The sequence below is a fragment of the Notolabrus celidotus genome, chromosome 11 (genome assembly GCF_009762535.1).
Source record: "Notolabrus celidotus isolate fNotCel1 chromosome 11, fNotCel1.pri, whole genome shotgun sequence".
NCBI lineage: Eukaryota > Metazoa > Chordata > Actinopteri > Labriformes > Labridae > Notolabrus > Notolabrus celidotus.
The window spans coordinates 7,288,874-7,312,833 of NC_048282.1; the positions used below are offsets into that span (position 1 = coordinate 7,288,874).

At 41.9% G+C, this 23,960-nt stretch overlaps 1 protein-coding gene across 4 annotated transcripts in view; it reads left to right on the forward strand.

The window, feature by feature from the left end:
• Nucleotides 1–9,784: 9,784 nt before the first annotated feature.
• The window catches only part of agrn (agrin), a 349,201-nt gene continuing 335,025 nt past the window's right edge, over nt 9,785–23,960 (forward strand). Inside the window, exons 1-4 of one of the 4 annotated variants that reach the window (XM_034695804.1) lie at nt 9,798–9,921; nt 10,670–10,716; nt 11,487–11,666; nt 16,936–17,197. In XM_034695804.1, coding sequence (XP_034551695.1) covers nt 17,011–17,197 — 187 coding nt within the window. In that variant the 5' untranslated portion in view covers nt 9,798–9,921; nt 10,670–10,716; nt 11,487–11,666; nt 16,936–17,010. Of the gene's footprint in view, nt 9,922–10,669; nt 10,717–11,486; nt 11,667–14,420; nt 14,976–16,935; nt 17,198–23,960 lie in introns of those variants that run through there. The other 3 variants (XM_034695805.1, XM_034695803.1, XM_034695802.1) reach the window with 3 other exon arrangements.

Consider the following 23,960-nt stretch of genomic DNA (forward strand, 5'->3'; position numbering starts at 1 on the left):
ATGCCGACATCAAGTACAGAACATCCACTCCAGTGGCAGCCATCTTGGTTGATTACAAAAGTGCCTGTATGTTTCTATCCGTCAGAAAACATATTAAATAAACTGTTGTAAATCTGTCTGAGCAGGGGGAGGAAGAACGTGTCTACCAGAGGAAATAAATTATAAGTTCACAGACTTATTTATATACTTATTTGTTTGGTTCCCTGTTTGCCACCACCAGGGTAGTGAGACCTTTTTCTCTAGTTCTTGTTCAGCTCTTCAAACAAGAAGCCACACACTGTTCCTTTGCAGAGAGCTTACTTAATACATGTACAGTGGCTAACAACTGAGGTTATCATAATGCATGTTAGCTCTCAAGTCAGTATACTCGATTTAGAAGTAGTGGTACTTGGACTGGAGTATTCCAACCCGCTCAAATCTTTGGCTTCCCATAGCCTTCATGGAAGTCACACACTGATAACTCATGTCATGTGTCAAAAATGACTTGATACATGATCTTAGATGTCTTCGCCATGGATACAGCTAGATCTGAACTTAAAAGTCACATAAGAAACAAATGATTATCAACCTGCTGAACTCAAAAACACAGAAAAAGCACAAAGTCATTACACGGACAATGGAGGGTGCAATTAGCTAATGAAACTGGACAGCCATTTTGGGCAGAGGCCAAGTCAGCAGGGGAGGAAGCCATGATGATGCGGCACTTTCTTGTGCTTAGTTTGTCTTCTGGCATAATGGTTGACTCTCTGATTCAGGAAGGGTAACACACACACACACACACACACACACACACACACACACACACACACACACACACACACACACACACACACACACACACACTCAAACTCATTCACCAACAGTGTCAGCATTTTGATCATGCTTCGGTCACCTGTTTGGAAAAATGGATTAGAAAAACACTGTAACAGGCAAGGGGGGTTGTTGTATTGCACTGTAAGGGAAAGGGATATCAGCTGGACTGCATAATAGTGTAAAAAAAAAAGGAGATGATTGTTGGTTGAATTCATCCAACCACCTTGGAGGTATTGATGATAAAGGTCAAGAAAATGCACGGTCTCACCTGCAACTTTTGAGAGTGTGGGTGTCAAGGAGAACAAAAGGAGGTACAGATAATTACAGCATATCAACTCAGGGAATCACTGAACAGTTGCCTATGAAACAAGTGCTGAGTGGATCCAACCTTTGAAAAATCCCCTTATGTGTCATAATAATAAGATATTAGGCTTGGGAACATAGCACCCTGGGAGCATACATCCTCTACGAAGCGGAGTTCCTGTACATCAAAAAGTCCTTAATCAGGGAGCATAACAGTCATCACTGCTGCCTCTGGTTTTAAATGGTGTTTGTGTTTCTTGCAGGGATTACTAATTGTTCTTCTAGAGCCCACTTCTTCCTTTAGATAATCATGTTGTTACTGTTAGAGTTACTGTACACGCCAAATAATGAGAGGAGATTGCTGAGTGCATTAACGTGAATTGGAAAAGTCAATTTTACATCGGCATGTATCTCATTACACATCCAGCAACAGGAGCAGCAAAAGGTACTGAATACAAAATCAGCCCAACATTTTAGTCTAAATAATTTGCAGTCAGACAGGTTTTGATCTTGCCATTCATCTGCAGCAGCGGCGTTGTTGTGGGCGTCTGCACTGAACTCATTTCCTAATGGGCTCTGCGAGCGGCTGCCAAAGAGCAGGCTGAGAATGGATGAATGGTATCCATTAGATAAAATGGCCGTCTGTAAATTGTGGCCACTCCGCATAAACGAGGAGGAGCTGGGCGGGAGCGTGAGCAGATGGATGGAGAGGTCTCGAACAAACTAACATTAATGAAAGCAGGCTCGCTATCACTCACTGCTGCCTTGCTGTCGATGCGGCTGATTCTCAGTTTACAGCTGCTTTTACACATGATGATTTACAGAAACACACTCACATATTACATTCAACATTTGCATTTCAAAACCTTGATTTCATGGTCCTTGATAATCCAAATGATCTTGATGTAGACTTTTTTCAACTTGTAGGGAATCATTATGCACTAATACACTCTAAGGGGGGATACTGTCCCGATTTGCTACATGAGAAGGTGAGGGGACTTTATCTGGGTCCCTATCTATAATGAGGCTGACACATCTACATGGTAATCCTCACTGACACTCCTTTATCTTATCTCAGCTCACACTTATCTGTGGCAATCTGCTGAGATAAGACAGATACTAAAGAAGAAGAAGAAGAAGCTACAAGACCAAGAGGCAAACACTTTTGTCAGGAACAAGGGCTCTTGAAAAGTTACTGAGTATTTGGGTGTGAGACCAAGACTGAGATACAGAGTATTTACCAATTTGCTAAAACATTTGGCCCAAAGCAGAAATACCTCGACCCTGATTAAAGGCTCAACCTGCAGAATCTCATTCTAAAGGAGAGAACTGGAGAGAGAAAACAGAAATGGGAAAGGCTCCACAGGGCATTGAACTATCTGACATTCCAGGCAAATGCATGAGATAAAACCAGGTGTTAACCACCTCTCCTGTTTAGACATGAAGCCACAAAGCAAAGGCCATCTGGCAAACCTTGATGCAGCTAAACAGTATGTTTGCTGCTTCGGCTCTGCCTCTGCATAATGTTTGTCTTTGGAGAGTTGGGCATCAAGTTGAGGACTTCAATGCAGCTCTGGAAAACACCTCCATGAACTTTTCACAGGAAACATAGAGTATAGGGAAAATACATGTTTTATAATGAAATAAAATGTTCAAGACTTTACTTTTCCACAAGAATACATCAACACAACTTGTTTTGCACTAGTTGCATCCATTTCTGCTGCTAAAAGCAGAATGAAACACATTTATAATGAAGAATTAGACAAGCAAACAATATGCAATTCCCAAAACATCTAATGTTGTGAATCACAGCCCGTACAAATCGGGGAAACCAATTAACTTTGAATGAACTTTCTAGCAGATGGTCTAATTGCTCCAAATTAGATTTAAATTATGCAGATACAAAGCAAAAAAGCAATTTTACAATGCAAATGCTCCAGACTGAATGTTTGCTGTTCAACAGATTCAGCTCCTACTGATTATAAGACACATAAGGAAATGTTTATTCCTGACCTTATAGCAAGAGAAAAGAAGAATATGAAAATGTGTAAGATACTCTAGTGCTCTTCCAACTTTACTCTCATGGCTGTCTCCTGTGTTTCCTGTGTTTTTGTCAGCATGCATTGACCCTCCAGCTCTTTTCACATGCACCCTCAGTGTGTGCTTCTTCACAGTTAACATGTGTTCTGCTGATGTTTGACCATTCATGTCAGTCTGTTGGTGTTAGGAACTATCTCTGGTCTCTTTGGTTAAACAAGTGTTTTTCTGCTGCTGCACTTCTGAACAGGTCACTGGTGAGCTGTGTTAACTGGATCTTCAGTGTAACTCTCTTCTTCAAACACATTTGTTATACATGTAATAATTTTTTAGTTATATATTCAACGAAGCCAACAATGATGAGAGATTCCTCCATCGTTATCTATCATGAATGAGGTCTATACAAAAACAAGTATCAACTGCTTCTAATAATGAAATGAACATCTTAGCTGAGTTGCATTTGAAACGGATAGATCATGAAAGAACAGCTTCTTCAGTATTTAGCTCATATGTTTGGGTATTTGCATAGACTGCATAAATAATGGACATAGTATCTGTGACGTAACCCATCTGTTTATGAAGCGCTGTTTTAAGGCCACTCGTAGGAAGGAGCCATATTGGACATGTTGAACTCAACCTAACTTCTATCAAGCGAGTGTGAGGTAAAGAGGCGGGCTTTGAGTGTTCCCGCCTGTCATTCAAGTCAGCTGTGCCTCTCATAATGGAAGACTCGTAATCTTAATATCTTCTAAATTGCCTCGTTATGAAAAAAAATCACCCCATGTACAGTGTGTGCTGATCGAGAAATCAGCTATCTAAACTAAACTCGTCTTTTGTACCAGGCTGTAAACATGTTTATTTCTGCTGTAAAGATCAGCTTTTTTGAATTGGTGTGTATGTGGTTTCCGGTACTTCCCGGAGCCAGCCTCAAGCGGATCCTCGATGAACTGCAGTTTTTAACACTTCCACATTTGCTTCAATTCTCACGGTCGGAGATTGCCACTTGGGTATTTGCAGTATCTAATGACCAACAAAATGGGAAATAAGAAAACCCAGTACTTTGTCCATGGTCCACTTTGTTCTGAAAACACAAAATCCAATCTGCTCTTCTTGTGACATCACAAGTTGAGTTAATGTAATAACACCTGTACCCCTCACCTGATATCTCCACCCTCACCTTCAGAGCGGAACTTTTGGGAAGTCTGCAGTTGTTTCCAAAAAAAGGGTCTGAGAAAGGCTGCTTACAGCTGTTTTTTTACAGGACCCAAACCTCCTCTGGTGCCTCAACCATATCATAGTTTGACCAAAGCACAGCACAGACATTTCATAAGACCACAGGGGACTGTGTTAAATCGTTGAGAACGAATATATGTCCCCTTTAAACTATATGCCTAAACTGTTCTCTGCTGTCACTTTCTGCTGTGCAGCTTCACCCCTTCAGCACGTCACCAGTGACAGAGGCCTTTCTCTAGCTCATTACTGCCAGATCTTTGATTGGCTGCTAATAATAGGGCTCTGCCTAGGGTTGATATTTATTTTAGGATCAGTATTATTGCAGATGACTAATGAGTTTTTGTCCTGTTTAAGTTTCTTTGCAAACTAGGCAGCATGTTTGATAAAGGGCAAAGCTTAAAGAGTAAATGGGCTGTTGTTACAACCTCCCTAACAAAAAGAAGCCATCAGAGAGGGACGCCAAGCAAGATTGAAAGATTACACTCAAAATTCTTCTTCAAAAACAAAAAGTCCAAAATGTTAAAAACCAAAAGACAAAATTCAAAACGAGGGAAACAAAAAGGAGCCAGCCAACGATAACAAAAGATCGGAAGGTGCTGGACCAGCCACGCAATGGGCCGTCACTCCCAGCATGTCTGCCTTAACTAAGAACATAAACTAACATAAGAAACAAAAGACAGATAACTTGACTACTTGTGTTCACACGCCTAAACTAAAGCAACAAAACCCAACAATTTGAGACATGTTGGGAGCAAATCAAACACTCCTCACCACAAGCTGTTCAAGGTGTATGTGGCAGCCAGAGCCTCATCACCACCTACCCCTCTTTAATCATCTCCTCCTAGTGCTGATGACACTCATGTGTGGAGAAGGAAGAGGGAGACTGGAGCCACACAGGCCAGGCCACAGGTAACAACTGTGCTTATGTTGCATACTTTTTACACTACATAACACACTGACCTATTCACACCACATTCGTACATTGTTGGCAGAGGATGCTTTACCAGGTGCATCAGTATTTATTATTCCCATTCAAACACATTCACACCACTAACTGCGCCACTCTACTGCCAACCGTGCAACTGAGAGACAGCGGACTCTACCACTGAGCCACAGCTGCCACAACCTAGTATGGTTCAGTCTGGGGCACTATCTGTAAAGCCAGCTCATGAAACGTGTCGACCAATTCGAAGCAAAAGCCAACATGTTCTCCCAGATTCAATCATGAACACACAAGAAGTGAGAGATAGAAAGAAATCTGGTCCAGTGATTGGTTCAGGTTATTTTGCAGCTCACTGGAGGTCCTGCAGCCCTCAGGGGTTCTTTGGAGGATGTCGTGATAACAGTGGATTTAACATTTTTTTATGAAAAATATACTCTTTATTTTCTTTTCCCTTGACCCTTCCCAGTGGTCTCTGATGTAAATATGCATTTGACAATGTAAATGGGTTTTGGAGTAATGCCAGCAGCTTGTTTTATTTTATCTGACGAGAGTACACATGGGAATATTTCACTGTGAGGGCCAGGGAGGATGTAAAAAATATGTCCAGTGAACATTTAAAGCAAATCCAAACAGACATTAATCAAGATGCCCAGTTAATCATTAAAATGATTAACCATGGGATACTTTAAAGGTTTTCTACAATCATCCATTTCTGATGGCGACAAGGTGAACTCCCAAAAATAAATAGATAAATAAAGGAAGGTGTGTTACTCTGACACTTGACCTCATTTTAAGGAAAACATAATGTGGATGCAAAATGCAGCCAAGATATGCATTTCATCTCTTGAAGTACTCTGATGCTGCTGATGATTTATGTAGAGATTCATGCACGCATACCGACAAACAAAATAGAAAGCTGTAATGACTTGCATTACTACTTGAAGGTGCACATTAGCAGATGAGTTCATCTGCAGCCTGCTCTGTCACAGAGTGACAGCAGAGAGAGGAGCAGGCTGTACAGTAAGAAACCAGACACTGAGTCTGTGGTCTTAGGCAGATAGATGCCAGGCAGGCGAGGCTCCCTCCTCTGTTCTCATGCTGATACCTGATAAAGGAACCGGGCCTGTCCTCTGGAAAAACAAAAGAGCTACAGCAGCCTCGTTTGATAATGCTGGAATGTCTTCAGTGTAAGTGTGTGTACTCTTCATGTATCTGTGTTGCAATGCAAAGTGGGAGTGTGCCTGCACATTATCTATAGGAGGACTGTAAAACATAAAACACCAAGCAGTGGAAACAAACAGACGCTGTCAGAATAAAGGATGTTGTAACAGAGTACAAACCTGAATGCCATCATGCTGAATAACTTCAACAGGAGTGGTGCATTATTTATGTGGCCCACAGTGTTAGATATCACTTACATGACTCTGAACTCAAGCCCAAAGGTAGGATCGGTTTTCGATATTGCACCGCACAGTGATTCTCTGGCTGGCCATGATGCAGTGATACACAGGGGTGTAGCACTGCAGCTGCTTCTCTATGCAACGCAGCCTCTGGGCTTTGCATACAATTTGGCTGCTAATGTAACATCTCAGGTTTCTCCTCTTTCTTTCCAGTGACACACGACTGGAAACAGAATCAACTTTTTCCAGCTGTCATGGGTCCCTCTGTGCTCGCCATCAACATAAGTATAACTTATCAAAATAGATTATAATAAAAGACTCCATCTGGATCCATCACTGCCATAACTGTGAAAAGCACAGATTGACCACTGTGGGTTGTTTGAGGCCAAGACCAGAATGACACTACTGCGAGTATTTCATCCTGAGATTTGATATTGCCAAATCTAAAACCCTGGTCTTGCCAAATGTTTTAAATAGATGGACTAATTCTACAATTACAGTCATCAATCATTGCTAAAAGCTCCGGTGAGGAACTCAGTTTGTGTCAGTTTTGGCACCTCCTCTGGACAAAGCAGTCTTTGCTTATCTTATCCTCTACATGTGTAAGAAGTGTCCTTCAACCAAAAACCTCATCCTGCTGACTTTTGGTGGTCTAATGTGTCATTCACTGTGAATGTGGAGAATGTAAAAAGAAGCTGTTACATGGCTGACACCTACAAGTTTCAGGCCTTAAAAAGAACAATATATGAATGATCAATCATCTTGCTGATGGTCTTGTTTTCTTCATAAAGAGGCATCAATATTAATCTCAGTCTGTGTCATATTTGGCAAAAATTTCCTTAAGGGAGCTTTAGAAAACTGATGTTTTTCCCCACTGCGAGTCCAGCCAAAGTAATAATCACAAGTCCTCATCACGCCCTCTTTGTGTCAGCAGGAATGCTGGTTGATGTCTTGCCTCTTGTCTCCTGCTGTAATTGCATCTGCTTACACTGAGAGGCATGAAAGACCCAGTGAGATGTCTTCTTTCAGTCATTACATGTCAAAGCTTGTTTACTTTCTGGGGCTTTTGTGTTGAAATATTTGTGGGAAGAGAAGGTGCTTTCAGGAGAAAACTGGAACTGGGAAGGATGTGATCATACATGTGCTCTGGTGAGCCTCACACTATGAGGGATGTTTTTTTTTGTGTCCACAGATAAGGGATCTGTTACAATGCTCAATGACTTCTTTACTGACATAGAAAAAGACTGGAGGCCATCTACTCATTCCAAGTTTTGTACGCTTCATTAAAAAAAAGAAAACTTGTTAAAAAAACAAGTTTTCACGAGTATAATTAAGAACTTTTACATCACTTGAGTGCTTCAGACTCATTTATTTAACTTTCAATTAAAAATGTAATAAATCCAGCATGATCTCATTTCAGGCCTCTTGGTCTGTGGCCTTAAAATTCAACCATGGAGCTGAAGGTCTAATAGGGTTGGGAGTGAAAACAAGATGTTTAAAAAATATGAATATTTGTCATGATATTAAATGTGTGTAGCACCTTTAAAAGTATATATTTTGAAAGGGTATGTAGGAACATTGTCTCCATGGACAGTTGAAGGAAGATGGGAAATACTGGGAGGAAAGGTGACGGATGACATGTAGCAGAGGGCTGGGGGTGTCAAACTGAAAGCAGGACTGGCCTCTGTACATGGGGCGAACAATCTAGCAATAAGTTCAGTCAGGTGAAAGCACAAGTAGCTTCATAACCCGTGTCAGGTTTAGTGGCATCTAGCTGTGAGGTTGCAGATTGCAGCCATCTGACGACTGCTCTCATGGCCAGCTCCTTTCCAGCATGAAGGATGAACTACAGTGGTGCTGACATTTTTTAAAGCAGGCTAAAGAGCAGATCTAGAGCCAGTGTTTGGCCGGTCTGTTTAAGGTCGCTGTAGAAAAAAGCTTTGTAATGTACAGCAGCGGACTCGCTAGCCAAGGCCTATTCCATCAACAGATTAATTCACATTCTAAGGTGACCCAACATGAATGCCAGTGGTGGACAGTAACAGAGTAAATTTACTTGAATACTGTACTTAAGTACATTTTTTGAGTATCAGTACTTTACTTGAGTATTATTTTTTGAGGAAACTTACAATTATTGTACTTTTGACTCCACTACATTTCTATCAATGCTCTAGTTACTCACTACTTTAGCTTTGAAGTCAGCTGATGAATTCCCTTCTCTTTTCTGAAATCTGATCCCTAAGACAGTAAAATGTGTTTGTGTAGTTCTGTTTGTCTCAGTGGTTTAGTCATACTTGTATATCATGTGTCTCCATGGTTGAACGTGGAGCAAACACAGAGCAGATTTCACTCAGATCAGGCAGTTCATTGAGAGGTGGTAATGATGGCTAGCTACATAACGTTTGTTTCATTCCAGATGAAAGATTCAAACTAAGGTGTCTGTGCTTGGAGTAACTTAGTTTCTGTTTTTATCCATGGTATAATTTTTTAGAGATTTCAAGTAATGGTTTCTAGATAAACATGATGTAACAGAATGTACTCCTATGTATTCTTGGCTGCATTTATGTATTTTGAAAATACAACGTTTGAGATTGTTTAAGAAGTACTTTTAATACTTAAGTATTTCTAAAAGCAAGGACTCCAGTACTTTAACTCAAGTAATAATTTGACGGAACAACTTTCACTTGTATTGGAGTAATATTTGACCAGGAGGATCTTTACTTTGACTTAAGTAATGAAGCTGTGTACTTTGTCCACCACGCTAATTGTACGTTAATAGAAACACAATTCTAAATCTTCATATACAATGTCTGCCAATCACTCTCAAAGATATCTCAACGGTAGACTTCCTGATCTTTAATTCCTTCCTCTACCACAGCGATTAGTCTTGGTGAAGCCGATAAAAATCACTGTTGCAACGTTACAATGGTTTTAAATATTCTTAATATTGATTTAAGTTTAACTACTTTAACAGAACCATAAATACACTCAATAATAATAATAAAAAACGTTTACCTGTGGCACCTATTTTTGTCCACAGGGGGGCAGTAAAAAGGTTAGAAGCGCAGCACTGACATAGAAACTTAGAAAGTTGTCTGTTGAATGTGTTAGCAAACTGCAGCCTGACACATCACATGGACATAAAGCAACATGAACACTCATTTGAAGTCATTTCTCTGATTACTTGGAGGTGTAAGTCCCATATTCTCACTTTTCTTACATTTTCTCTTGGCTCTGTTTTAGTCTCCACCTTCGCCTGAGGGAGTGGTGTGTTCCTTTAGCTGCTAGCTGCTAACAGCTAACTAGCTAATCTCTTTAGCATTGTTTGTTGCAGTGCAGGAGGTGGTGCATGCACATTGTGTTTGGATGAGCTTTTTTAGCTAATAACAGCTGACAGCAGTGAAGGGAAAGATGGATTTATGAGATATTTTTTATTATCAGGTGCATAAGAAGTAAAACAATAGACTGACAGTCAAGAGCTGTCAAAGTGGCCTGTGGGGCCTTTCAGTGCTTGCATCTCTTATTACACAGCCATGTTAACCATTCAATACATTTTTAAAGATTTGTACGACATGATTGATAGTTTGGCCTTTAACAACAGAGTAATGAGTCTTTAGTCCAATATTAATCAGATACCTTCATTGAATCTCTGTGTAGTTCTAATTTGCCCTCATTACTGCTTACTCAAATGAGTGCTGATAAAGGTTTCGTGCAGGAATGACAGCTTCATGCAGCTTTATCAAGATTAATTTACAATGTAATGTACATGTAGTGGAAGTTTTTCAAACCTAAATGTGCTCTCTTTGAAATTATTCATTAGTACTGAAGAATAGTACTCAGCTGCTGCTCCAGGGCTGCTGATATTATAAAGCATGTCAGTGGTAGATGTGAGAGATTGTTTTTGTGTTTCAAAAGTATTAATCTAACTGTATCTGCACAGAGGGAAGGCATGTGAAGAGTGGTTTCTGCTCCAATAATGGCATTTTGGTATGTTTTATCCTCACCTCATGCATAAAGAACATAAAGCACTGACATACAATATTAATGCTCATTCATGACCCAGTTGTCTGTTTAGTCTGCTCAGCTGTCAGAGCTCAGGCCTATTTGAACAAATTTCTGCAAATATCCTCTCTAGCAACTGTGCATGACCAAGCCTGTCATTTTCCCAGGAATAGACGGCTAGTTAAAATTACAGCTTTTGAGGGGTGGAAATTTACGCACTGTCTGTTCTTAAATAGGAGCTCTAACAAAATAGCCATATGGTAACATTTACAGACTTGAACATGGGAAGTTTTACGATATAAGGGAAATCTTTAATGACATGTGACATAGCATGAGCTCGGTATCCACCCATTCAGCTGCAAGTTCCAAAGACAACTGCCCACGTGTCAATAAAAGTAGTGTCATCATTTGGTAAATCACATCAGAGTTATGTAAACAAAATCATGTTTTTGATGGGATACAAATTCTGAAGAACACTTTTAAATATCTAATTGCAATCCCAGTTTTGGGAGCTGAAGCCCAGTTTCTAAAAGGTAGGACAGAAAATGAAAGAAAGTTGGGCTGAGCACTGCATTCACTGATTCATTTGTCTACTTTAAGGAAACAAGTCTTAACTCACCAAATAAGAATAGCCTTGCAAAGTTATGTTATAAAAAGAGTTGCTTGTATTCATCCATCAGACATGCAGAGTCAGCTACCAAATGAATGTAAGACTAATCTGCTCTCTTGTTTTGTCTCTATTTTGGTCTCTCCAGTTCCTCCTGAAAAAATGTCTACCTCATTAGCCGCTGAGAGTTCGACTATTTCTCATCAGACGTTTGAAAGGAACAAGATGTTCCCACAACCATATGACCACATGAAGTGTTGGTTCCAGCACTCTGATATGACCAATAGGAGCATCTCCTCAATCAGTTCTCCTACTATACAAGTGGCAGGTGAGATATCTTCACACCTTAATGATCCTGCCAGACAGATGTAACTTAGTATCATTTGTTGTTGGCTTTTGGTTTTAAACAGGACTCTAGGTCCTGTTTTCAGAGAGAAAGTGCTGTCCTTGTCTGATCTTTACATTTGAACTACTCTCACTGGACTACGTCACCAGACTGTTGCCTTATTTATCTGTTTGACGTAAGCTACAAGGCCACAAAAGGTTGCTATACATAAAGCATGAGACCTGCATCAGACAAGACCTTGACTTGATACTCTCATCCTGTCAGGATTTTATTTGGTTAACTGTACAAGTGTGGATGTAAAGATTATTTTATTGTTATTTAAAAACTATTTACTCATGCAACAAAAAGATAATAGTCCCTCGGTTTGTTGAGTTGGTTGCATACCATGGTGCGGTTTGTGTTTCTTCTTGTCTGTTTTCCGCAATTAGATTGATGACTCTTTCACTCAGCTTCTTAATGTGTTCAAACATAAGAACATGACTCAACACAACTTTCGGTTAACCTAGATTAAGATTGAGAGATTGAGCTTCGGAGGAACTTGATTCTTCTTGCAAAGAGCTATGATGCATTTGCCCGTCGGTCAAATCAAATCTAGGCATGACTTTAGTCCTCATATCAGTGTGTACAAACAAAAGAAATGAGATTCTCGGACCCAAACATTTTTTTTCCTTTTTACCAGAATGTTAACATGTTTCATTTAGTGTCATATGAATTCTTACTGACAGGTGGATGTGGAGCTGCTGTCATTCTAAACTGTATCCCACTGCCTTCAGTGCATAGACTGTATAAATAATGGATGTAGTATCCGTGACGTCACCTATCTGTTCCTGAGCGCTGTTTTGAAGCCAATCGTCGTCGGGAGCATTATAAGAAATGCTGAACTCGACCAAACTAGTGTGCGGTAAAGAGGCAGGCTTTGAGCCTCCAAGCCAACAGCTACAGTGTTCCCGCCCGTCAGTCAAGTCAGTCATGTCCTTAAGTGGGCAAAACTCGTAATCTTAATATATATACTAGACCGTCATGTTAGAAAAAAATTCACCCCCAGTACAGTGTGTGCTGATGGAGAAGCTGTTTTTTGAACAAGACTGTAAACATGTTTATTTCTGCTGCAAAGGTTGTCTTTTATGAATTGTTCTGGTTTCAGGTGTTTCTGCAGCCAGCCTCAAGCGGACGCTTGATGAGCTGCAGTTTATAACACTTCCGCATGGGCTTCATATTTCGAGACAGGACGTTGCTGCTTGCTTCAGACACACTGGGCCAATCATAGTCTTTTATTAAAAGAAATTGGCGGGTTCTATAAGGTGACGACACTGGAGCGCCACTTCAGCCTTTTCATTAACATTCAAATGGCAGCTTCTGCCACAGGGACGTCTGTTGAATCCGTTCTTGCTGACATTTTAAACAAACTGGACAATGTACTTTCATCCAAACAATTAACAACAAAAATGACTCTGCTCTGTGCTTTGTCACACGCTGCTTGCTCTGATTGGTTGTAGGTCTGTCCCATGTGGATGTTGCTGATGTCAACTGGTAAAAGGAAATGAATTAAACTGATGCAAGAGGAGGTGATTCCTGGGTTTTCAGAGCCAGCCTCAGGTGGACACGTGAGGAACTGCAGTTTTTTTTGCACTTCTTTTTTAGCTTCATGCTTCAACACTGAAGGTTACTGCTTTGTTTGTCAATATGAGCAAAATGTGTCTTGTTACTTGTTCTGAAGCGATCATTTCTCAAAGTAAAAAGTTGAATTAATTGCTTTATTATGGTAATTGCATCTAGGAAAGTGTTTCTGCCAAAGTACTGTCTGGATAGAAAACAGCATTAGGTGATTATTCAGTTGCAACACTATTTTTAAGCTGACGGTCTGCTGAACTAAATCCAGCTATTGATTGAACTGAACAAAAAATATTGTAGCTCTCATCACTCATTCCTTGCTGGTTGGTATCGATTAACATCTTTATGCAGTGGGTGAAGGCCGAACTGTCTATACACACTGATTCTAAAGAAAAGAACAGAGTACCCCAAGAAATTACAGCATCCAAAGAATACAGATATTAAGATACAACTATAGTACATACTTTTTAAAGTGGTTAAGAGTGCAGGCTACTTCACAAGACAATCTATGCTTAAACAATATTGTCACCATGATTGACAGCAATAAGCAAACACTGTACCCTGGTAGTGGGGTGGGTTGTAACTAAGGTACACCATGTATTTGACATGAACTCAGGAGGTCTATCATATTCTTGCAGAGGTTTGGATTGGTTCCATTAAAAGTCAATAAATGTGGGCACTTTGTATACAAATGTGAGGACTCCTGCTTCAAAATTCAGCGAGTTACATTGCTGTGTTTCAAATTGATTATTGTAAAGTAAATCTCTGGTCTTTAGAGACTACCAGCGACATCCATGCCAATATCAGCGGACGCAGCGACTCCTCATACAGGGTTGAAGTGATCAGGGTCAGGGGGTTTTAGCTGATGGGAACGGAGGTAAAGACACTTTCTGTCCGACTGGGGGCGGCGTTGGACAGCCACTATCTACTCTCATCCCAGCACGCAGCTCCCAGCCCCCTCACCCCAGCCACCCACCTCACCCTCACTTGAGGGATCAGCAATTCAGATCGCATGCAAATCCAGGCGCGTCACTGTGAATGTGTGTGTGTGTGTGTGTGCGTGCGTGCGTGTGTGTTTGAGAGAGAGAGAGAGAGAGAGAGAGAGAGAGAGAGAGAGAGAGAGAGAGAGAGAGAGAGAGAGAGAGAGGGGAAAAAAGAGGGGGACAGAGAAGTGCAGTTGCATTCCTGGAGAGAGAGATCCCTGCCCCTTCCTCCTCCTTCCTCCTCCTTCCTCTCTCTCTTCCATCCTGCTCTTCCAGCCGGCGGCGGCAGAGAGGGATTTGTGAACCCGGGCTGCAGATGCAGGGAGCAGGGCTGCAGAGTGAAACACACACTGGTAGCCCATACGGAAGTTGTGGAAAGGAGGCTCGGCGCTTATTTTAAACGCATTCGTAGGAGTTTAGACTTTGTCTCTCGGTCTCTCACATTTCATTTTTGGGAAAGTTTACTTTCTGGGATTGTTTCATCCGTGTGGTGGTCATGGGCTCCGTGCGCACACTCCCGGCCGGCCGGACAGCGCTGCTTCTGGCGGGGCTGCTTGTGGTTCTGTGGCAGAGCTGCGGAGCAGGTTGTCCGGAGAGAGAGTTGGAAGACAGGGAAGAGGAGGCTAACGTAGTTTTGACCGGCACTGTGGATGAAATCATTAACATGGACCCGGTGCATAACACCTACTCCTGCAAGGTAAGTGCTCTCATGTGGTTTCAGATACGATCCGGCATTAGTTTAAGGGCAGAGACACCTGCTTCTTGCACTGAAACTACCAACACCAGACTTAAAGAAGTCACATCACTGAAAACCTTTACCCTCGTGTAGCAGATGGAGGCCATTATCACTGAGTTTGTTTTCTAACAGCTTGCCTGCAAAACATTTTACAAACTCATTCATCCAGAAGCATTTGGCAGCAGTTACGCGGACACGGACAGAGAATCTGCTCTGCCTTCAGGGAGAAATAGATGGTGCTTTTATTTCCACTTACCAATTACATAGCTACAAGGGAGGCCTCATCGACCATGTAATCATCCCAAACATGCTGCAACTAGGAGCCTGGCCCCTCACCGGCCCCTGGCTGCAGCTCTCACTCATTCTCAGTCATAAATGTTGCAAACATGCAGCCTGATTTGCCTGTGGCTGCAGAGATGATATTGTGAGTCATGATTTATACTGTGGTGTTGCTGACAAGTGCCACCACATGTATCCTTAACTAGAGATGTATGGCTTGTGGCTGTAACAGTGATGTCCCTTTGGATAAAAAAGTTCATAACATGTAATGAGATAAGTATGACTTAGCACGGAAGCACTTAAAGCTCCAAGAATAGTACAGGGATTTGATGGCCATTGTTAGACTGCAAGAGATCATTTTCTTGGATAAGACTTATGAAAAATGCTGAAAGGCTTCCCTAAAGCAATAAAAAAGAGTAGTCATTTGTTATTAGCATGTGAAACTCTACATTTTCCAGTCTCTTAGTGTAAGAGGAGTATTTATGTCTGACTGACAGACCACATCGTAAGAAAACAACATTTAGGTCTCACAAATCAGCAGATTTTCATTCAGGAAGCGTCCTCCCTCCATCCTCATCCCAGGGCCATTCATTGTGAAACAAACTTTTGCGCCATCCTGGACTTGTGGTTCACCGCTCTATAATCTGTCAAAATAAACAAGTTGTGTTTGGTCAGCTCTCTCGCTGCTCGTTTCGTCAGCGCCCACTTGCTTCCCGTCTGCCCAGAGTGAATGAGAGGAGTAGATTAGAGGCACATGGCTCTCTCTCTCTCTCTCTGAAAACAGAAAACTTCACCAAGTACTGACAGAAAGAGGAGGACAGCTATGTAGCCATGAAGGGGAGAACTTTACCATGACTGTGCATAAAGCAGTGCTCATTGCACTTCCTGTGATGCACTTTCCATGGGTGCATGCGTTAGTTTAGATAAGTAAGAGTCAGGACAAATGACCTATGGCTCATAGGTGTCATTTATTTCAGTACAAGCCACCACTTGGGAAGAATGATCACTGTCAGATAAGGTTTAGATTGCACATGTAAAGTTTGAACTGTAATGTCAGAGAAACACAAGCCTGTCAGTAAACTCAGATCCAGGTTCTTTGCCCCAAAATGTGCATGTTTACTCTGAACTGGAGATAACATCAAGAAAATACTGGATTGCCAAAGCATAACACAAGAAGAGCAAGGGTTGAGGCAGTTTACAGTGTGATAGAAACTGAGGTATTCATTAAAAAACTTGAACCCTACATTATTTACTCTATTTTCATCATCACTCTATTAAATAAAACGTATGAAAGTGTTTCTCTGCGTTGGAGGACAGATGTTCTTATTTCTGTTCCTGCTCCTGAAAGTTCACATTGAAATGCAGAAGAATTCTAAAACCTTAGACTGACCCCAAAGATATTTATGCCCGTCCTGCGGCTCTGACAATTGACTGTGCTGTAAAGTTCCACTTCTGCAAAGAAATTGTGAAAAATATAAAACACTTGTTGAAAGGCGTTCCAGAATGAGTCCCTAATTCAGGTGGACAAAAGTAAGACAGGGTCCCTAAATCTCCATCAGCACCCCTGTTCAAACTACAATGACTTGTATTAAATTGTCACAAAATGCTGATGCGTGTCATTCTGTTTCTTCTAACTCTGAAGGTCAGAGTGTGGCGCTACCTAAAAGGAAAGACCAGCATCAACCGAGAGATCCTCCTGGACGGCGGGAACAAGGTGATGATTGGCGGCTTTGGTAACCCTGGGATCTGCGACAACCAAGTTGCCACAGGCGACACTCGCATTTTCTTTCTCAACCCTGCATCGAAGTCTATGGGACCAGAACACAAGAACGAACTCATGCTCAACTCCAGTCTGATGAGGATTACCCTGCGTAACCTGGAGGACGTGGAGCACTGCGTAGAAGGTAAGAAACAGGCTGCTGAATGGATACAATATCCAGCAAACATTGTCTGCAGTGGGAGTTCATTTGTGAGTTATCAGGGTGGCAGATGCTATTTAGTCAGTTAATGTGCTGTGACTTGTGTGACAGTGAAAAAGACACTGTAGGATTCATGGTGTGGTTTGAAGACTCCTTATATTTGTAAATCACTTAAAGCAGCAAAGGTTTCATTCACTGCTGTCTGCTGAAATTACACAGCCTCAGGCTCACCGCGTCAAAGTTTCCCAGAACTACATGACACAGGGACACCTGAGTCATTTCAGGAGCTTTGTTGCCATGGTGAACCTCCAGTCTTTCCAAGTATACATAGCCTGGAGGTGGAGGTGGAGGTGGGTGTTTCCAATAACACTGTAAAGAGGCAGGGTGAGTGGTGCAGGGATGATTCCTGACCTTTGCACCTTGTAGCCAGGCGTTTTTATGAAGTCCGAAACTGCTCAACACTTACATGCACTTAACACAACCTGGAAGCTTTACAGGGACACACAGTTTCCCACACTTTTTACAACTAACTAGAAAGTTACTACCATTTAGATTCACATTAAGAAGAACACAAAGTAACAATTTAACCACATACATTTTTGATAGTAGGCAGTTAAAGGAAAGAGCAAAATGCCTCAGCAGTAGTTTTCAAGGTAATTTATGAATAAAATGTGACTTTTTTTCATATTGTTGTTTACTCTTTTGGTTTGAAAACCAGAGCGTGAGCATGAAAAGTGTCTATGAAACGTTTTTATATCTCCAAGTCCTTCTTTAGCTGAGAAGTCATCTGTCAGACTCTTATGAGATGAACCATACAGCCATGACTAATAAATCTCCACATCCAGCATGACTGTGAGAGTGTAGCAGCCTGTGCCCCCATGAACAGTGAACAGTGAGCTTGCTGCTGTTTAACTTTAACCGGTGCTTGACTATGTTGTTGGCAGCTGTTCAAAGTTTCAATCTAACACTTAGAGTGGCCAGGGGGGAATGAATCAGAGCACGAATCACCTTGCTGTTTCAGAGTCGCGGAGTCTATATTCTTGGTACTTTCCCCTGAACAGTTCTGGGTGGCAGGATGTTCCATTGGATGGAGCTTGTTTGCAGTGTTAAGTTGCATTTGGCACTCACATAAAACTTCTTCTGTTTGTCTGTCCAGGCACGAAACACTGCACTGCTAACCTTTTTATTCAGCTGCCTTTTCTTCCTTCAGGACTCCTCTTGTGGAGAGGGGAGTTTTTTGGCTCTGACAAACTGTCTAGAATGTGCCCTTTTTGTTTGCCTGGCTTTGTATTTGAAGAGGCTTTACTTCACAAGACCTGATTTTCTCATATCACCTTACAGTTTGAAGGAATACAGATAGAGAATGTTCAAGAAGTCAGCAGGCAAATGCTGCACAGAAAGCGAGGGATGGGACGAGCAGAACATTTGTTCAGATTTAAAAACGAGCAAAAATGTCAAAAATGTGCTGATTCCGCACGTTTTTGCTGTTTGTCAAATTTTAGATGAAAAGTCTGAAATTTTGAACAATATGTGAAAAATGACACAATTTGAAGACCTTGCTTTGGTCTCTGGAAAGTTATGATGAACCTTTCCACAACTTTCTGACTAAGTCATCTAAAATCTTCTAAAGACACCCTTAAGAACTCAACGTTCTACAAGAAAGGCTCTGGATCTTATTCAGAACTGATGGTAATAAATCAGATAATATCTTGGGACTGTTGTCAGGTTCAGCCCCACCGTGTAATCCGTTTGTTTTTTGGGTAGCGAAATTGGCCCCGATAATTAGCTGGCATGCCTCCATCCGGTAGGGAGCGAGCGAGCTTTGAGGCCTGTTCCACTGCAGAGTTTTAATTAAGAGAGTCAAGTCAGATCCCATCCGCTCTGTGAAACCACTACCTCCCGAGTGGGATGTCAGTGCAGCAGGACAAGACTCTACCTGCCGCAGTGCTCCCGTACCCTCCCCTGCTTTCTCCTCATTCTTGACATTTTCGATAGCTAGGATAGACTCAGGAATGCCTGGCAGCGAGCGAGGTGGGGAGGCACATTGTCTGAGGTGGAAGAAAAAAGGCTTTGTGTGAGCTCCTTACCACCTAGACTTTCAAGAGGGACACAGATACGAAGGAAAATAAGATGAGTGATGAAGAATGACGGAAAAAGGGGGATTTTTTTTTGTACGTGTGGGGACTCGGAACATGAGGGATGTTGTGTTTGCTGCATATTTGTTAGTTTGGATCTGTGCCATGTGAAGATAGATGCCTTCAGACATTGTGTTTCACACTATTTCTACTCCCATGCTCTTCCCACAGGGCTGCGGCACTTCAGGGCCACTCGGTCCATGTGTGCAATCACTTAGCTGCAAGCTTTCATCTGCCACAGAGCTGTCCTCTCTGGAGGAGTGGTTACTACATCTCAGTAAACACTTGTAGGGCTCTCAATAGTGTAAGCAATATTTTTAAGAAAGCCCCCTTGATCCCTTCCCTTAACCTGATAACACCTTATGAGCGTTTATTTATGTCGCCGAGGAGAGAAATAATAAAGGCGAGTATTGCTCCTCATCTTGAAGTGCACTACATCAAGGTCTGATACGACTGGTTTAAAGGTTTCTTTGGTTTCTTCAGTCAGACAGAGGTTTCAGTCAGCTCATTTTGAACACAAACTGGATATATCTTATTTTAGTGCACCACAGCTGACTTTAATTCCTAATGATAAGAAATGATGGTGATTCAAAGTATTTTAACAACAATCTGAGGTGGACGAGGTCAGGAGGGGGCTATGAGCTGAGCTGCCACCTATGTTAACTTAGCTTGTTCATGATTAGGATCTCTTAAGCATCTAGCCATCACATATTTTAAAGTGAAATCATCCACAGAGGTCTCTTACTATTTAAAACTGACAGACCCAAACACCCACCCAGAAAAAAAGAGTCAGTGTTACTGAAAAGAATACATTCCTAAAGTGCTTCAGAGGTTTTTTTCCCCCCCATACCTTTCAGATGTACACTGACTGAAATCTTTCATCTGGTTTAGTGAAAAGGTAAACATAGTAAGGATCTTAGCAGTGACAGTGTTGCACTGTAAGAATGGGGCTAGCTGAAAATGCTATAATGTTTGTTGTGAACCAAGAGACAACCTCCGGTCTCAAAATATGAAGCCCATGCGGACGTGTTGTAAACTGCGATTCATTGAGCATCCACTTAAAGCTGGCTGAAGTAACACGGGAAACCACATACACATCCATTCAAAGAAGACGATCTTTACAGCAGAAATAAACATGTTTACAGTCTGGTTCAAAAAACGGCTTCGGTCTGAAGAGCTCATTTCTCTATCAGCACACACTGTACGGGGGCTGGATTTTTATAACGTGACGGTTCAGAAAATATTAAGATTACGAGTTTTGCTCGAATAAGGACATGACTGACTTGATTGACAAGACACATAGCTGTTGGCGAGGAGGCTCAAAGCCTGCCTCTTTACCTCACACTAGCTCAACATAAGTTAGGTTGAGTTCAGCATTTCTAATAAGGCTACTGCTGACGATCAGCTTCAGAAACAGACGGTGACATCACCGAAACTACGTCCATTTATTATACAGTCTGGAGTGAATGCCAAAAACTACAGATTGACTTTTTTACCTCGATTGTGCCGTGTGTTGTCTGCTCTTGAATTAGCACCTTGTAAAAGCAGAAGACCTTCAGCCCAGACTCTTTTTCTCTGTTTGGTTCCTTCAGCTACTGTTCAGTGAGATTTTACCATAGTTGTGCTCAGAAAGTTGACACGAGGTAGTCGAACCTCACAGAAACATTTGTCTTTTGAAAGAAAACAAAGTCTTGCTTTTGTAAAGGAAAATTAGCGCTGCAATTTGAGGCACAAAAGAATGCATTGTCCTCCAGATTTTTTATAAGGAGGTAAGGAGACAGAAAGTATGTGCTGTGTTTATTATCATCTCCATTTTTTCAATGCTGCTTCAACGAGAGAGAGAGAGAGACAGGGAGAGAGAGCTGGCGGAGGTGTTTGGGGTTTGGAAGAGAGGAAGCCCTGTTGATGGAGAAGTGTTGAGTGTACAGGGAGATCTTATCTGTCTGCCGTGTTTATCAGCTGCTTTTGTTTCAGCTCTTGATGACTCGATGCCAGACTCTTTCCCTCTAGGCCCTGACGAAGAACAGCAACAAAGGGCTGTTTATTCCCTTCTGTCTTGATCTCCTCCTCTCTTTCCCCATTTTTTTTTTTTAATCTGTCTCTTTTTTAGACGAGGAGAGATGAGCCAGTCAGAAGTCAGTGCACAGTCATGCAACAGCTGCATCAAAGATGGTGTCTTTGTGCCTTTGTGCTGCATCTGTTTAATACTGAGTGCAGCTAGTGTTGTGCTTCGCCGGCCGGACAATCAAAAGTCCTTGTGGGATGTTAATGAGCAGCATTTTACTGCTCAACATACCACTGGCTCCGGCTCTTTATGATATGTGTGTACAGCAGTGCAGAGGCTCACTGGTAATGGGGTTAGCCAGGCTTGCTGAGAACATGATGGGGGTCCTGATTTGCCGGCAGGTGGTCTCGCTTAATGATGGGAGAGCAGACAGTCCTGTGGAATGCTCCTCGGGGTGGGTGGGATGTGGGTTGACTGTTTCAGCCCCCCTCTCGTCCCTCAGTGCTTCTTAGTGAATGAGCCTCGGCTTCATGGAAAAACTCTGAGCTTTTTTCCCACTGTTTGTGCAAGGAGGGGGTCTGGAATAGACTGGAATTCCTTACCTGTACAAACTACTACCTGGCGGCCTCCTCCCTCCTCACCTCCTTGATATGTGAGGAGATACTGATAGAGAGATAAGAGCCAAATGGAGAGAAGGCTTCAGTTTTTAATCATAATCTTCCAATATTTCATAACATGAATGCCAATCATTCACTGGGCAGCTGGCTACGTTGTTTGAAGAACAATTAAAGACAAACTAAAGCATGCAGAGGTCTCTTTATGACCATAAAGAGTTAATCAGTGACTTCAAGAGAGAAGATAGTCAGCTGAGGTTGAGTTTGTTGATATGTCAGTCCAGGCTTTCTCTCAGGAGTCCATTCTGCATGAACTGTTCTCATGCAAAAGTCTGATGTTGAAAATCTTTATTCTTCAACGCTAGTCAGTAGACAGACAAAGCAGGTGCTGCTAACTTAGGCTAAGCTTGCCTTACAGAACTAAGAGTGCTTTTCAGTCTGGTTTAGCCTACTAAGCTAGGCCACGTAACAATGATACTGGTTCTGGATCCATACTTTATATCCTCCAGTATGAGGGTTTTCTCAGATCCGGTGGGAAAATATCATTATTAGAACATCCATTGTTTCTGCAGATCTTGCCATCTGAGCTGACCTGACATCCTAGCGTGGCTCATGCTCCTATATGATTGTCTGAACAGATGCCTCTCTTTTAAATATATGGTATGACTCTATGGCTTTATCTATCTGATGCAGCTCCTCTGCTTGTTTCCCCCTGAGGGTTAATTTCATTTCATGTAAGTGTCATAACTTCCTCTGAGTTTTGCGGAGGCAGTCTTTATTACAGGCGAGCTGCTCCGCCTCCACTATAAAAACACTTTGGGAAATCTTGCAGCAGGTTTCTGCCCTATAATTTAAATATCAGGCTGCTCTACCACCTGCTTTCTAAAGACAGATTAGAACATCCCCGCTGCACCGTGAAACATGACGACCAGCTATATATTTGACTTTCCCAGGTATGAAAACATATGGCCTGAGGGTAATTCCAAAGGGCAGATGGAGTTTATTTTATTGTAACTCTGGAAAGTATGTGTGAACACCACGCTGCCGCGCCCAAGTGACTGAACTTAAGCACTGGGGTCTTTATCCAGTCTGTGTCTGCACAAGCAGCCTTTTGTCTTCATGGAGTCATGGGAAGTCAAGAAAACTGACTTCAAGGATTGGATTTTTCTCAGGGTCCTTGAATGGATTAGGCTTTAGTGTAGGAGTTTTTTTTACTTTTCTACAAAGGTGTACCTTTAGTAAATCTGTGCGCTCTGTGTGGCTCCGGTCAGAGCATTGAGCAGTGAGGTGAACAGCATTGGACGAGTATAAAGGTTTGATGGAAGGCTTAGATGAAAATAAGCAACAAAGGCTTGAAGAGAGAATCAGGACCAGCGGACCTGTTTGCCAGCTAGCCCGGAGTCTCCAGAGTTATTGCACGTTTTAGATTTTAATTAAAAATGCGGGAGTTGAGAGCCTGCTTGGCAAAGTGATAAAGGACTCTGAAATGAAAAAGCCTTGAAAGATGGAAGAGAGCAAAGGAGGAACGGACCACTTAACTGCAGTCTGTTCACCTTGGCCTGTATCCCGGTCCAAACCAGGAGTGTATCACTCTCCTGCTGATAAGAATCAGATGGTATTGATAGTACAGACAGACACCCACATGGAGAAGCATGCCTGTCATTTCAACGAGATGTTAACATGCCCACAGTATACACACAGACATGTTTGGTAACATGAGGCAGCCTGAATTTATTCTTTCATTTACAGGATAAAACCAACACATGAGTTTGTCAGTCATATCTCGTTTGATTGATCAATAAGCAGCTGTTACTGTTGGTTTCCTACCACAACCATAAGTCCAACATCAAACTGGGTAATCAGACAAATCCATGAGCACTGCTGTAAGATGAACATTGAAATACATCCAGGTGAATTATGTTTAATCAGACATGGCGGCTAGTTAGCTCCATCTAGCATCATCTCAGCACTCAGCCCCTGAAACCTGACTGCGA